Here is a 12,822-nt window from a genome sequence, read left to right on the forward strand (position 1 = left end):
AAGGCACCATGGTCCTGTTTTATAAAAAAAAAAGTAACGGTCAGAGAGATTAACGTGGCTGGCTCAGAGGGTGACAACAAATGCTTTCTTTGTTTCTACCTTCCCAGCTCACCATGCTGCCCATGACCCTACTGACTCTGGTCTTGGCTAGGGTTCTGTTTCCCAGCTTTCCTAGGGTCAGGGTTCTGGGAATGTGACCCTTTGTTTGGAGGAGGGGAAAAGGGCCGGGCCAGAGCATGAGCAAATAGAGGCAGAAACCCAGGAAGATCAGAACTCCTCTCCAGTCTGGTTTCCTTTTCCAGGCAGGACAGCGAGACTCCGGAAGCGCCAAGCCCAGCTTGCCAAGGCCCTCTGTTAGAGGCCTGCCATGGCACCTGTGAAGCCCTTTCTCATGCTAGCATTGCTGGCATGGGTTTCTCTGGCTGACCAAGGTGTGGGAGGGGGTATTGGTGGATGTCTAGGGCATTCTAGGGTGGGCAGGTGGCCTGGACTGAGCTGTAAAAAAACTGATGTTCCCTCCCACAGAGTCATGCCAGGGCCGCTGCACTCAGGGCTTCATGGCCAGCAAGAAATGTCAGTGTGATGAGCTCTGCAGTTACTATCAGAGCTGCTGCGCCGACTACATGGAGCAGTGCAAGCCTCAAGGTGAGTGCGGAGCCCTGGTGGGTGGGCCTGGGGTCCCCTCTGCACCTGGAAACTCACCATTTCCCACTCTGCCTGCAGTGACTCGGGGGGATGTGTTTACTATGCCGGAAGATGAGTATGGCTATGACTACCTAGAGGAGATCAAGAACGATACAGTCACCCATGTCCAACCAGAGAGCACGTCTCCAGAGGACCATCACCTGAAGCCCCGAACGGAAGGGACACCAAAGCCAACCCCTTCCTCAGAGCCTAAGGAACAGGCTCCTAAACTTGAGGCAAGCACCTCCAGGCCTGAAGCGGGACACCAGGAGGTGACCTTAAGGCCTGAGGCCACTGATCAAGGGACCTCCGGGCTTCTAGAGGAAGAGCTGTGTAGTGGGGAGCCCTTTGATGCCTTCACGGACCTCAAGAATGGTTCCCTCTTTGCCTTCCGAGGTGACTCTATGGACAGGTCTGGGAGGGGCGCGGGGGTCTGCCCTAGGACTGTCCGCTTCTCACACAGCTTCCCCAATTCTAGGGAAGTACTGCTACGAGCTAGATGAAACGGCAGTGAGGCCTGGGTACCCCAAGCTCATCCAAGATGTCTGGGGCATCGAGGGCCCCATTGACGCTGCCTTCACTCGCATCAACTGTCAGGGGAAGACCTACATTTTCAAGGTACCAGAGCTAAGTCTATGAATCAAGGTAAAAGGTATCATAGAAGGTGCTGGGAGCTGCGAGAACAAGGCAGACAGGTGCTCCAGGAGCTGGTGACAGACAGTTTAGGCCACAGGACTGCCTCTGGACTCAGCAGTATGTTCTCACCCCTTTCCTGTCTGCCCCTCAGGGTAGTCAGTACTGGCGCTTTGAGGATGGTGTTCTGGACCCCGATTATCCCCGAAACATCTCTGAAGGCTTTAGTGGCATACCGGACAATGTCGATGCTGCTTTAGCCCTCCCTGCCCACCGTTACAGTGGCCGGGAAAGGGTCTACTTCTTCAAGGGTACTCGGGGTGGGAGGGGGGGCAGATGGTGGGGGAGTCCCTGCTCTCCTTGGAGCTCCCCAGACTTAGTCACACCCACCCTCCTAACGCCAGCCGTTCTGCTCCTCAGGAAAGCAGTACTGGGAGTATGAATTCCATCAGCAGCCCAGCCAGGAAGAATGTACGAGAAGCTCCCCGTCAGCTGTGTTTGAACACTTTGCCTTGCTGCAGCGGGACAGCTGGGAGAGCATCTTTGAACTTCTCTTCTGGGGCAGATCCTCTGGTATGGAGGGGGGTGGGGGAGGGCAAGTCTGGCTTCTTTCTCTGGACATGGGTTTGGAGTAGGGTTGGGCTGTGATAGTGGGGGGCCCTGGGGGAAGGGAACTGAAATTGGAGCACCATCGACCGAGAGCAGTTTGCTCTGGCTAGACTTTGCTTCTGTTGACCTGTGGGGGTGAGGTCTAGCTAGCTCCATTTGGGCCCCATACCTTGGACTTTGCCTAACACAGCAGTGGGAGGGGCTGTGGCTGAAGGGTTTAGGAGGGGAAAGACACGGGGTGTAGTGGAAAGAGGACACAGGAAAAAAAATCACTGGACAGGGAGTCTGAGGCTTGGGTGCTGGGTACTGAGTTGTGCATCTTAGGCAAGCCACAGCAAATGAACTCTAAAGATCCTACTGGAGTTAGGTGTGGTGGCACACGCTTTGAATCTCACTCAGCACTGGGAGGCAGAGGCAATCAGATTTCTGTGAGTTAAGAGGCCACCCTGGTCTTCATAGTGAGTTCCAAGCCAGCCATGGGTACATAGAGACCCAGTTTCAAAGAAAACAAATACATAGATAGGGAGGGAGGGGCGGGGCGGGTAATGTCCTGTTGGAAAAATCAAAGCCTGAATTCTCCAAGTGCATTAACCACTTCTCTGCTGCAGATGGCGTCAGAGAGCCCCAGTTCATCAGCCGGGACTGGCATGGTGTGCCAGGGAAAGTGGACGCTGCTATGGCTGGACGAATCTACATCACAGGCTCCACGTTCCCTTCTACCCAGGCCAAAAAACAAAAATCTAGGCGTCGAAGCCGAAAGCGCTACCGTTCACGCCGTGGGCGTGGCCACAGCCGCCGTCACAGGCTGAACTCCCGGCGTCCATCGCGTTCAGTATGGCTCTCTTTGTTCTCCAGTGAAGAGAGTGGGCTAGGAGCTTACAACTATGATTATGATATGGACTGGCACATACCTGCCACCTGCGAGCCCATTCAGAGTGTCTATTTCTTCTCTGGAGGTGAGGGACCCCGCTAGCCTTTAAGCTCGCTTTGCCTTAGGCTTTTCCTGCAGGTCCTGATCCCTGGGTACTGAACGCAGCTGGTAGATGGTGACCATATCTGCATGGTGGATGCTCACTTTTCCTTCTAGGGAAAGCCTTGCTTGCCTTCTTGGGACCAGTGGGCAGGCTCTCACACACTTTCTTTTCATTGTCTTTCAGATAAGTACTACCGAGTCAACCTTAGGACGCGTCGAGTGGACTCTGTGTACCCTCCCTACCCACGACCCATTGCTCAGTATTGGCTGGGCTGCCCGGGCCCTGAGAAGTAGGAATCATCCCACACTGAGCCCCAGGGACCCTGGCCTCCAGCCTTTTCCTCCCAGCCCAATAAAGTTTGTTGGCCCTGAGCTTATGACTACTGTCCTGATTAGGGTGGGCAGCCCTGTTTCCTGGATAAAGGAGGACATGTGGGGCTCTCCAGAATGATTGAGGAGGCACTGAGAAGACCCTCACTGGGCTCACAGAAACACTGGGGCCTTGTGAGAGCTTCCCTTCCTTCTGAGGCTGTGTCCTCTGTCAGTTAACCCAGCGGTGGAGCAGGAGGGTAGAAGTCAACTCGCCTTTGCTGTCCACTGTTAATCTAGAATACAGTTAACTCCTGAGCAACAGAGGGACAGACGCCTACAACACACATCCTCATGGGGGCTTCTCTGAGGTCCCTGTCCTGGGCATAGGGTGGGGACAGAGAAAGGAGGGCAAGAACAGGAGGAACATTGTCATTCAAATCTCCTTCCTCAGAGTAAATCGGCTCAGTGAGGCCTCAGGGAAGGGAATGCTGTAAAAGCAAATGTCTTTGGGAAGCCTTGGCTCTAGGATCCTGGGTTTCAGGAGGCCTGTCTGAGTTCTATAGGAGCCCTGGAGGTGGGGGGAGGGGGGCAGCTGGCTGTGGCATCTGTTCCCCAGCCCTGCTGACAGCAGGCGGCTCCAACAGCATCCTCATCCTATCCAGTTTCACTGCCCTGTCCTCAGTGGGTGGGACAGAAATCCATTTTCTTCCCCTGAAGGAAGCCAAGGCCAGGGCACTGGAGGGGGGGGGGGACGACCCTAAGGGGGAGCTGAAGCCGTGGGAGGGAGCTATGGGAAGGTGGCTTTCTGTGGTTTGAGGGAAGGATTTCACACAGCACGGGATGGAAGGCAGGGACTGCCAGAGGCTGAGGTTTAAGGAGGGAGGTGTGATCAGCTGGGGTGTGCATCAATCTGGTCCAACCCAGACCGCTATCAGCCCCAACCCTGCCTTGTTTGCCCCTTCTCAACCTCCCTTGAATGAACGCTAAGCCTCTTCCCTCTGGAGGCGGAGCCATGCACTCTGAGCAGCTTAAAACCCTACGGCCAAAGTCTGGTGTAGGGAATAGCCCTGACATGGCCCTCTGGCTCCTCATCCTGTACCAGCTCCATGGCCAGTCCTGTGGAGGCATCTCCAGGTGATCTGGTGGGGAAAGGGTGGGTGGGATGAGGAAGTGTGGAGAGATGGGGAGGGTGAGGAGGGGAGGGAGTGGGGGCTGCAGAGCCTGATCAAGGCTCTGAGGCTGGGTGGAGTCTCTTGCAGGGAGTGGTTTGATTCCCATCCCGTCCCACAGGCTGTGCCACTGGTTTGGGTCCCCATCGGAGAAAGAGGACCACCTTCAGTGTTGGGCAGTTGCTGGAGCTGGAACGGGTATTTGCAGCTAGGCCCTATCCGGACATCGGCACCCGTGAGTACCTGGCTCAGGTAACTCACCTGCCTGAAGCCAAGATCCAGGTAAAGCCACAACAGCCAACTGGATTTCTCTCTGGAAATCCTGACCTCAGGTTTGCTTTTCTGTCCCAGGTCTTGGGACTGGTGCCAAGATATATTCTTTCATCTTCTCTATCAGGTGTGGTTCCAGAACCGCCGAGCCAAGAGAATCAAGAACAGAGAGCCAGGACCCCTAAGCCCCAAGCTGGAGCTCCCCCCAAACTCCTGCTCTCTTCCAGACACTCCTAAGCAGCCTTGGGACCCAGGAACACCAGACCAGCCTCTGCACCCCGCCAGCTCAGCCCAGCATGCTTCAGCATGCCCACAGACCTCCTGTGCAGACCCCAGCTTGGGTCCAGGCACAGGGGCTAAAGCTGCAGCCTCATGGGGGCCAAGTGGGGCTTCAGTTCACCGTTCTTTAGAGCAAATTGTTCCTCAGACTTCACTGGGTAGCCTGTCTGACCTTATCTATTCCTCAGCCATCGTCACCAACGTAGACCACTAATTTTCCACAGCACTTGTAAGACTTTTGGCTTTGGCTCTTGTAGCCTACTCCATCTCTCTTGGGATGTGGCACATAAGAGAACCCCTGCCTCTCTTTCCACAGGGAATGTCCCCTAAGAGTTTAGCTCAGAGACCTCTACTCCCAACTCCACCAGCCTAGTCAAAGATCCTGAGCAGTGACTAGAGCCTGGCTCCTACAACCTGGCACCCTAGTCCTTTTTGGGGCATATGCCCATTGTCTATCATGGTAAGGGACCATATTTTCCACCTCTAGTGCTAGGGTTGGGTCCCCTACGCCTTATGATCCTAGCTGATGATCTCTTTCCTCTATGGGGGCAGCCACCAGTCTAAGAGGGCCCTTCACGACCTCACCTATGTGCCAGGGGAAGGGTACTGCTCCTAAACTGGGCTTCTGGGAGACCCACTCTTTCAAGATTCAGGGCCTCATTGCCTGTCTTCCTGCCACCTGGAAAAATTAATCTGAACTGTGGGCTTCAAGAGTGATATTGAAATTACAGAAATAGAAGCCCAGGTCTTAGATTGATTGCATTTTCCCAGAGATCAGATTGGCTGCCCGCTGATATAGGCCGTGGGGACACCCTGACAGATCTGGGGTGGGAGAGTGGTAGCCTTGGGTTTTGGTATCACTGTCCTCTGTAATACCATCTAATCTCTAAATAAAACAAAACTGCACTTTAATCTGGATTGTTGTATCACAAATGAATGGGGATGAGGCCTGCCTGCCTGGAAGTTTATCTCCCATCACCAAATCCCTCAACAGGGCCAGGTGCCGCAGACTGGGTAGGAATCATGTCTGGGCTTCTGCTGGGATCAGGGGATGGATGGTTAATTAAAGGGCTCAGAGCTCTTCTAGGCTCTGAGGACACAGAACTTGCTTGCACCACAGGATGCTCTAGTTGCTCTTGCCTCTGGAGCCACTTGCTTTGGAGAGAAAAAGCAGAGTCCGTGATCAGCCTGTGTTGGACTCAAAGCCTAGCTCTGCTATGTAAGGGCTCTGGAATTGTCTGCAAAGCAGGAATGGGAACACTTACTTCCTGTCTTGGGAAAAATGTAAGACCCTTATGTGACAGCACATGGTTAAAAACTCAGTAAGTGCTCCATCCCTCTGCTCCATATAGGAAGGCAGGAGGGACAGGTCCAAACTTTCTGTCCCTCTGACCCCTGCCAAACACCCCCTGGATCTAGTGCTTTGGATCCTGGTCCTTGCAGGGTGGCTCTTGAGTAATTACACACACAAGGCACGGGCTAGGTTTCTTGATTTATCTACAGATGCTAGCACAGGCCCTGGTCCACAAAAACTACTGTTGGGAGTTTGCTGCCACAGTAGCCTGTGGGCCTGTGTGGAGGGACTGGGATCTAGGGAACAATCCCTCTCAACAAAAGGCCCCAAGTTTACTGTGAGGAACTCTAGGCTGGACAAAGTCTGTTGGAAGAGATTCCGATGAAGCCAACGCTTCTAACATTTGGGAGGCTTTCAACTTCAAGCCAGGTACTTCAGGATATGTAGGTAGCCTGGCATACAGAGAACACAGGGAAGTGGGCCACAAATGCCCCAACACGGCTTAAAGCCAGGCTTTCTGACCTGTCGTCAGTCCTGCCTCTCAGAACACTGGAAAATGCCTACATTTTCCTACATGTGCCACTTTTCCCTACTAACAAGACTGGTAAACAAAGCTGATGAGCTGCTTACTGAACTAGTTAGAGTCTGTGAGACAAACCTGGAAAAAGTTTCAGTAGGTAAAGGTATCTGATGTGCAAATCAGGTAAGAGGAATCCACAGAGGGTGGGACGTGATGGCACATGCCTCCAGTCCCAGCACTTCTACAAAGCAAAGATAGGAAAGGGTAGCTTGGAGCATGCAGTGCAGAGCCAAGAGACCTGTCTCAACAAAGTAAACAACTCCTGAAAGTTAGTTATCCTCTGACCTCCACGTGAAAACTCTGGCACATGAGTACCTACCTGTACTCACACACATTCACACAGGCAGTAGAGGAGCCCGTCTAATAGTCCACAATCAGAACAGAGGGGCTCGAGGGGCTGAACTGGTGGCTCAGCGGCTAAGAGCATTTGCAACTCCCCGAGAACAGAGGTTCAGTTCCCAGCACCCATACAACAGCTTAACTCCACTTCCTCTTCTCATCCCCTCTGGCTCCTGTGTGCATATGGTGCACAAATAGTCAGATAGACACATGAAAAGACAAGCTGGCAGGCCAAACAGACTTGAGGACCAGCCATGATGGCATATTCCTGAATCCTGGGACTCAGGAGGCAGAGGCCGAGGTCAGCTAGAGCTATACAGCAAGACCCTGTCACATACAAACGGGCAGATATTCAGAGTCATTCTCACAATTATGAAGTTTTTGTACTTTGTGTTCTTACAGGATCTAAAATAAAAATACACTAAACACAATACATATTTATTGGATAAATAACATCTTTCAAGTACCTTAAGTAGGTTCTCTAACTTATCTAAGTTCTGCAAAGTGTAACATTACTTTGTTTTTGTTTTTGGAGACAGGGTTTCTCCATGTAGCCTTGGCTGTCCTGGACTCACTCTGAAGACCAGGGTGGCCTTGAACTCACAGAGATCCACCCGCCTCTGCCTTCCTGAGTGCTGGGATTACAGGCGCGCACCACCACGCTCGGCTAAAGTGTAACATTACAAAGATAACAGGACATCATCTTTGGCTCCATTTGACAGGAGGAGGTCCATAGCTGTTCATCTGATTTCTCTTAGCCTGTTTTGACTTCTGGAAAATGGCCTGATACCATTTCCTTTTCTAGAAAAGGTTAGCTGCCTGGCTTCTAGTTCCCTCATCCTGTATCAACTGGTCTTTTTTTTTTTTTTTTTTTGTCTTATTGACGCCTGCCTTCTGACTGGTTCTTCTCAGGGTCATGCCTTCTGCTTCTTTAGTCTTCTGTTCTCAGTGACAAGACATGTGGATGAAGGACGGTGACTGACTTATGCACTTGGGCTAGTTCAGGGCAGTTTGGCCCATTTCTGGTGAGAAACCCAGACTCAGCAGAGCAGAATGAACCGGTGAGAAGTCACCGAGACCAGCTCTTTCAGTTCTAAAGAAACATGACGTCTGACTCTCCTCTGTTCCTCCCCAGGGAAATTCATGGCAGACAAAGAACTTGACCAACTGGAGTTGAGTAGAAAGAGCGTCACGGGTTGACTGAGAGCCAGTGACGGGCACTGGAGAGCCTGGGCTTCCCCAGACTTCTTCCAGGCTTTGACGGTGAAGCACCAGTTACAGCTCGCCCAGTTCGCCTTCCATCGCCCTCACCATGACGTACAGCTCTGCCAGGCCGACCACGGAGGCGACGATCAGGGCAGCCAGTACTCTCTGCAGTAGGAAGAAGCAGGTGTAAGGATGTGGGCCAGCATGGAGCTGCAAGCCCTCACCACCTCTAGTGAGGATGGAGATTCCCTACCCAAGTCTAAGTCAGCAGTTCTCAACCTGGGGGGTCACAACCCCTCTGGGGTGGGGGGCGAACAATCACAACACAGGGGTCACACATCAGATATTCTGCATATACATATTTATATTATGATTCATATTAGTAGCAAAATTACAGAAAATAATTTTATGGTCGGGGGTCACCACATGAGGAACTATATGAAAGGGCCACAGCAGGAGGAAGGTTGTGGGGGAAAGGTAGCTCTTGGGATTGCTACCCAAGCCTAGGACTACTGGAAAGTTAATGGGTCCTCTGCTAATTGCATAAATATATCCAACTGACTAACCTGTGCAGTTTCACACGAATGCCCCCTTTCCCATTAACCCCTGAGGGGCACTTTGTCCTGCCGCGCGCACCTACTCACCGAGGCCATTTCTGTGAAGATATACTGGCTTCCTAGGTAAGTGCAGACAAAGGCAGCTGCCACGGTGACAATGAAGTTGAAAACTGTGATGACCAGCGCCTTCACTGACCTCACTTTGGAAAGCAGTTCAGAAGAGAAACATTTAGGTCAACATGCTCAGGGAGGCCAAACTACCTCATAGCTGCCTCCCCCTTCTACTGGGTTCTCTTCAGAGACCGAGTCTGAATATCTTAGCCTTGATCCCATAATAGTGCAACGGGAAGGAAGGCCATGACCAACTCCAAGGAGGCTTGAGCAGCCTGGGTTTGCAGCATCTCACCTTGCTTTCCTAGGTCACTGAGAGTCCCCCCGCGCTGTGCGTCCTGAGAGGAAAAAAACAACGCGCCAGATGACTTCAGAAACAACAGTTTAACCATCCCCAACTTTTTTTTTTTTTTTTTTTTTTTTGAGACAGGGTTTCTCTGTGTAGCCTTGGCTGTCCTGGACTCACTTTGTAGACCAGGCTGGCCTTGAACCCATAGTGAACCGGCTGCCTCTGCCTCCTGAGTGCTGGGATTACAGGCGTGTGCCACCATACCTGCTTTAAAATCCCCTTTTGTAGGCTGGAGAGATGGCTCAGTGGTTAAGAGCACTGTCTTGGTCTTCCAAAGGTCCTGAGTTCAAATCCCAGCAACCACATGGTGGCTCATAACCATCTATTATGTGATCTGATGCCCTCTTCTGGTGTGCAGGTGTACATGCAGATAGAGCACTCATACAAATAAGTATTTTTTGAAAATCCCCTTTTGCTAGTCTGGCCTCAGCCCTTTCTATTTCTCAACAGATTAATTCTGCCCTTCCACGGATTCTTTTGCCTAGGACTTACATCATACCTTCTAGATCATAAAGAAGAAAGTCCAGGCTCCTAGGACCCATCTACTTTCTTATTTTATAGCAGAAGCATGTCAAAGGAGCCCTGCCAGGACAAAAAAAAAAAAAAAAAAAAAAAAGGCTACAGGCACACCTGTAATCCCAGCATTTGAGAGGCTGGACAGGAGGATCCAGAATTCAAGGCCAGCCTGGTCTACAAAGTGAGTCCAGAACAGCCAAAATTACATAGAGAAACCCTGACTCGGAAAAAAACAAAAACAAACAAAAAATCCAACCAAAACCCTCTGTAGTTATTTCTGGTTGCAGGTCATATACCAAGTAGCAGGCCCTTACCTGACAAGTGACGTTGCGAGTGATCCGCTTATATTCCTCATTGGCTAGCTGTATCTTAATCTTCTCCAGCCGAGCAACCAGCTCTGGATTCTAGAGCAAAAATAACCACAGCAAGAATGATCTTCTACATTTTTCTTGCTACAAAATATGTCACAATCATTGGTCCCAAAGTGCACTGTACTGCTAAGGGAGCTGGGTCATCCGCACACTGGTTATGCTCTCTCAGCTTTGGAAAATGGTTTACTGAATCTCAGTTTCCAAAAGTTGTTAGAGACCCCTTCCTTCCCAGATTTTTGTTTTGTTTTGTTTTGTTGGTTTTTCAAGATAGGGTTTCTCTGTGTAGCCTTGACTATCCTGGACTCGTTTTTTGACCAGGCTGGCCTCCAACTCACAGCGATCCTCCTGCCTCTGCCTCCTGAGCGCTGGGATTAAAGGTGTGTGCAACCAGGCCTGGCCCCCTCCAGATCTTAGATGACAAAGATTTTTTTAAAAAAAAATCCTTTGTACATGTAGCAGTGCATGTGTGTGAGGTAAGAGACAACCTTTGCAAGTCCACCACGTAGGTCCTGAGGAATGAACCTAGATTGCCTGCCATGCTTGGTAGCAAGGGCCCCCCCCACCTACTGAGCTAGCTCGCTGCTCCTCCCCCCCCCCACCCCCGTCCCCAATTGCATTTATTTATTGAACCCAGGGCTTTGTCAACTACTCTTGCACTGAGTCACATCCGAGCCATTCCAAAGAATTTTTTTTTTTTTTTAAAGATTTTATTTATTTATTATTAAGAATACAGTGCTCTGCCTGCATGTATGCCAGCACGCCAGAAGAGGTCATCGGATCACATTATAGATGGTTGTGAGCCACCATGTGGTTGCTGGGAATCGAACTCAGGACCTCTGGAAGAGCAGACAGTGCTCTTAACCACTGAGCCATCTCTCCAGCCCCATTCCAAAGAATTAAACGTAAGATTTCAAACCTGAAGGTTGATTAACAATATCCACACCCAACTCAGCACGGACCTACTCTCACAAGCGTGTTCCTTACGTACCCGAGGAGGCTTCACCACCTCTGGGAGATAGATCTCGCTGCCTTCTAGGAGTTCATGAAGGTACAGCCTGGAATCTGGGAAGAAAAAGGTTCCACATAACGATGCATGAGGCTGGGGTTGGAAGAGTAAGACCACAGAAGGGGGCAGCCCTGACTTTTACCTAGATAAAACACGGTGATCCCTGTTAATTCATTCCCAAGAATATATACATATATATAGTTTGTTGAGACAAGGTTTATCGTATAGACCTAGCGGGCTCAGAACTCATTACGTAGACCAGTCTAACCTTAAGCTAATACACAAACACCCGCCTGTCTCTTGAATTGTTAGTACTTCACCTAGACCAAAACTCACAATTTTTGTGCCTCAGCCCTCAAATGCTAGAATTTCAGGTGTGGCATGCCCTGCCTCGTGACCACTTTCTCTTTTGGTTTATATACTTATTCATTTATTATTATTATTATTATTTTTCTTTTTACTCAAAGTCTAAGAGAAATCTAGGACAATTCCACCTAATTATTTCCTAGTGCTATATAGTTGACTTTAACTGTCAGTCTTCAATTACCCTACCAACGGTAGGTTATTTCTGTGAAAATATTAGATCCTTCTTAGACAGGATTGGGTCATTGATGCTGAACACCCAGAGGACACTGTATTAGAGGATTTTTTCCTAAGGTCCTCTTACGTCCGAATAGTGGACCATCTACTCTGCACTTCTGGCCAGGATATGTTAATTCTGGCAAAACATGTTACATACCAGTTTACCCTATGGAAACTCATCCAAAGGGGAGAAATGACTTCTTTGAAAGGATTAGAACTAAATGTGACTCTCAGTTGAGACCTTTCAAAAACTTTCTTTTTTTTTTTTGGTCATTGTTTTCATACCATACCTCCTAAAAGGGGCTTGGGGCAGGGATCAGAATTTTCTATCCTTAACTTTGAGATGGAAAGGAAAAAAAAAAAAATCACTATTTCTAAACAGGAGAAGCTCACTATGCTATATGCTCCCAAAATGGAGAAACGCAACCTGGCAGACAATACTGGGCTAGAATCTCGAGGTCCTAAAACGTCAGATGGACTTAGCTGGACCTAAAAGAGGACATTCAACAAACTCCGGAAAAACACGTTTTTGTCTCACACGAAAAATTTCCATCGAAGTGGTGAACCTGAGGTTTATGGAGGAGGCTTTTGAACTGGCTAAATGAGAACTCAGTAGGCACCCGAGGGTGATAAAACAAAACAAAATAAAACAAAAAACTCAGGAGGGATTAGGGCTGAAAATGAGGCGGCGACTCTTGGTTGGGGACGGCTCACTTCTTTCTCTCAGGTGCTGATGCAGATCTCGGATCAGACCGAAGGAAACCAGGCATCGGGGGCCCGTGGCGCTATCACGGCCCGCGTGTTTCTTTCCCAGAGCAGCCTCGAGCTGGACACGCAGCTTCCGGGGCAGCTGCTCCCGTTCCAGTTCTCCGCCAGGACCCAAAGCGCGAACTAGCCGTTCGCCCGCGAGCAAGGTAGACGCCATTTCTAGCTCACGCTCTGGTCAGGTGATCCCAAACTCGGACCGGATGTAGCTGCAGGA

The 12,822-nt window shown here is 50.3% G+C and overlaps 3 protein-coding genes across 3 annotated transcripts; 2 read left to right on the forward strand and 1 right to left on the reverse strand.

The window, feature by feature from the left end:
* Positions 1–312: 312 nt before the first annotated feature.
* On the forward strand, positions 313–3,251 carry Vtn (vitronectin). Its single transcript, XM_051158067.1, has 8 exons — positions 313–431; positions 526–645; positions 724–1,080; positions 1,163–1,302; positions 1,472–1,628; positions 1,738–1,890; positions 2,535–2,882; positions 3,084–3,251. The coding sequence occupies exons 1-8, from the start codon at positions 368–370 to the stop codon at positions 3,191–3,193; spliced, it is 1,449 nt and encodes a 482-aa protein (XP_051014024.1). The 5' UTR covers positions 313–367; the 3' UTR covers positions 3,194–3,251.
* Positions 3,252–3,999: 748 nt separating this feature from the next.
* Positions 4,000–5,622, forward strand: Sebox (SEBOX homeobox). The gene is made up of 3 exons (XM_051158064.1): positions 4,000–4,345; positions 4,502–4,662; positions 4,778–5,622. Exons 1-3 carry the CDS (start codon positions 4,318–4,320, stop codon positions 5,141–5,143), a joined length of 555 nt encoding a protein of 184 aa, XP_051014021.1. The 5' UTR covers positions 4,000–4,317; the 3' UTR covers positions 5,144–5,622.
* Positions 5,623–8,160: 2,538 nt separating this feature from the next.
* Tmem199 (transmembrane protein 199) lies at positions 8,161–12,799 on the reverse strand. The gene is made up of 6 exons (XM_051158069.1): positions 12,555–12,799; positions 11,241–11,314; positions 10,196–10,285; positions 9,312–9,354; positions 8,993–9,105; positions 8,161–8,513 (listed from the first exon to the last, which is right to left on the reverse strand). Exons 1-6 carry the CDS (start codon positions 12,763–12,765, stop codon positions 8,418–8,420), a joined length of 627 nt encoding a protein of 208 aa, XP_051014026.1. The 5' UTR covers positions 12,766–12,799; the 3' UTR covers positions 8,161–8,417.
* Between the last annotated feature and the right edge of the window lie 23 nt (positions 12,800–12,822).

Source organism: Acomys russatus, chromosome 16, assembly GCF_903995435.1.
Source record: "Acomys russatus chromosome 16, mAcoRus1.1, whole genome shotgun sequence".
In the NCBI taxonomy this organism is placed as follows: Eukaryota; Metazoa; Chordata; class Mammalia; order Rodentia; family Muridae; genus Acomys; species Acomys russatus.

Bases quoted from the DNA above. Each gene is read 5' to 3' on its own strand.
- Vtn (XM_051158067.1), top strand. From the start codon at position 368: ATGGCACCTGTGAAGCCCTTTCTCATGCTAGCATTGCTGGCATGGGTT. The intron at 646-723 runs GTGAGTGCGGAG...CTCTGCCTGCAG, and splicing joins GGAGCAGTGCAAGCCTCAAG to TGACTCGGGGGGATGTGTTT. The intron at 2,883-3,083 runs GTGAGGGACCCC...ATTGTCTTTCAG, and splicing joins TGTCTATTTCTTCTCTGGAG to ATAAGTACTACCGAGTCAAC.
- Sebox (XM_051158064.1), top strand. From the start codon at position 4,318: ATGGCCAGTCCTGTGGAGGCATCTCCAG. The intron at 4,346-4,501 runs GTGATCTGGTGG...CCCGTCCCACAG, and splicing joins TCCTGTGGAGGCATCTCCAG to GCTGTGCCACTGGTTTGGGT. The intron at 4,663-4,777 runs GTAAAGCCACAA...CTTCTCTATCAG, and splicing joins TGCCTGAAGCCAAGATCCAG to GTGTGGTTCCAGAACCGCCG.
- Tmem199 (XM_051158069.1), bottom strand. From the start codon at position 12,765: ATGGCGTCTACCTTGCTCGCGGGCGAACGGCTAGTTCGCGCTTTGGGT. The intron at 11,315-12,554 runs GTGAGCCGTCCC...TTTTCTTCCCAG, and splicing joins TCAGCACCTGAGAGAAAGAA to ATTCCAGGCTGTACCTTCAT. The intron at 10,286-11,240 runs GTACGTAAGGAA...TTTTTGCTCTAG, and splicing joins AGGTGGTGAAGCCTCCTCGG to AATCCAGAGCTGGTTGCTCG.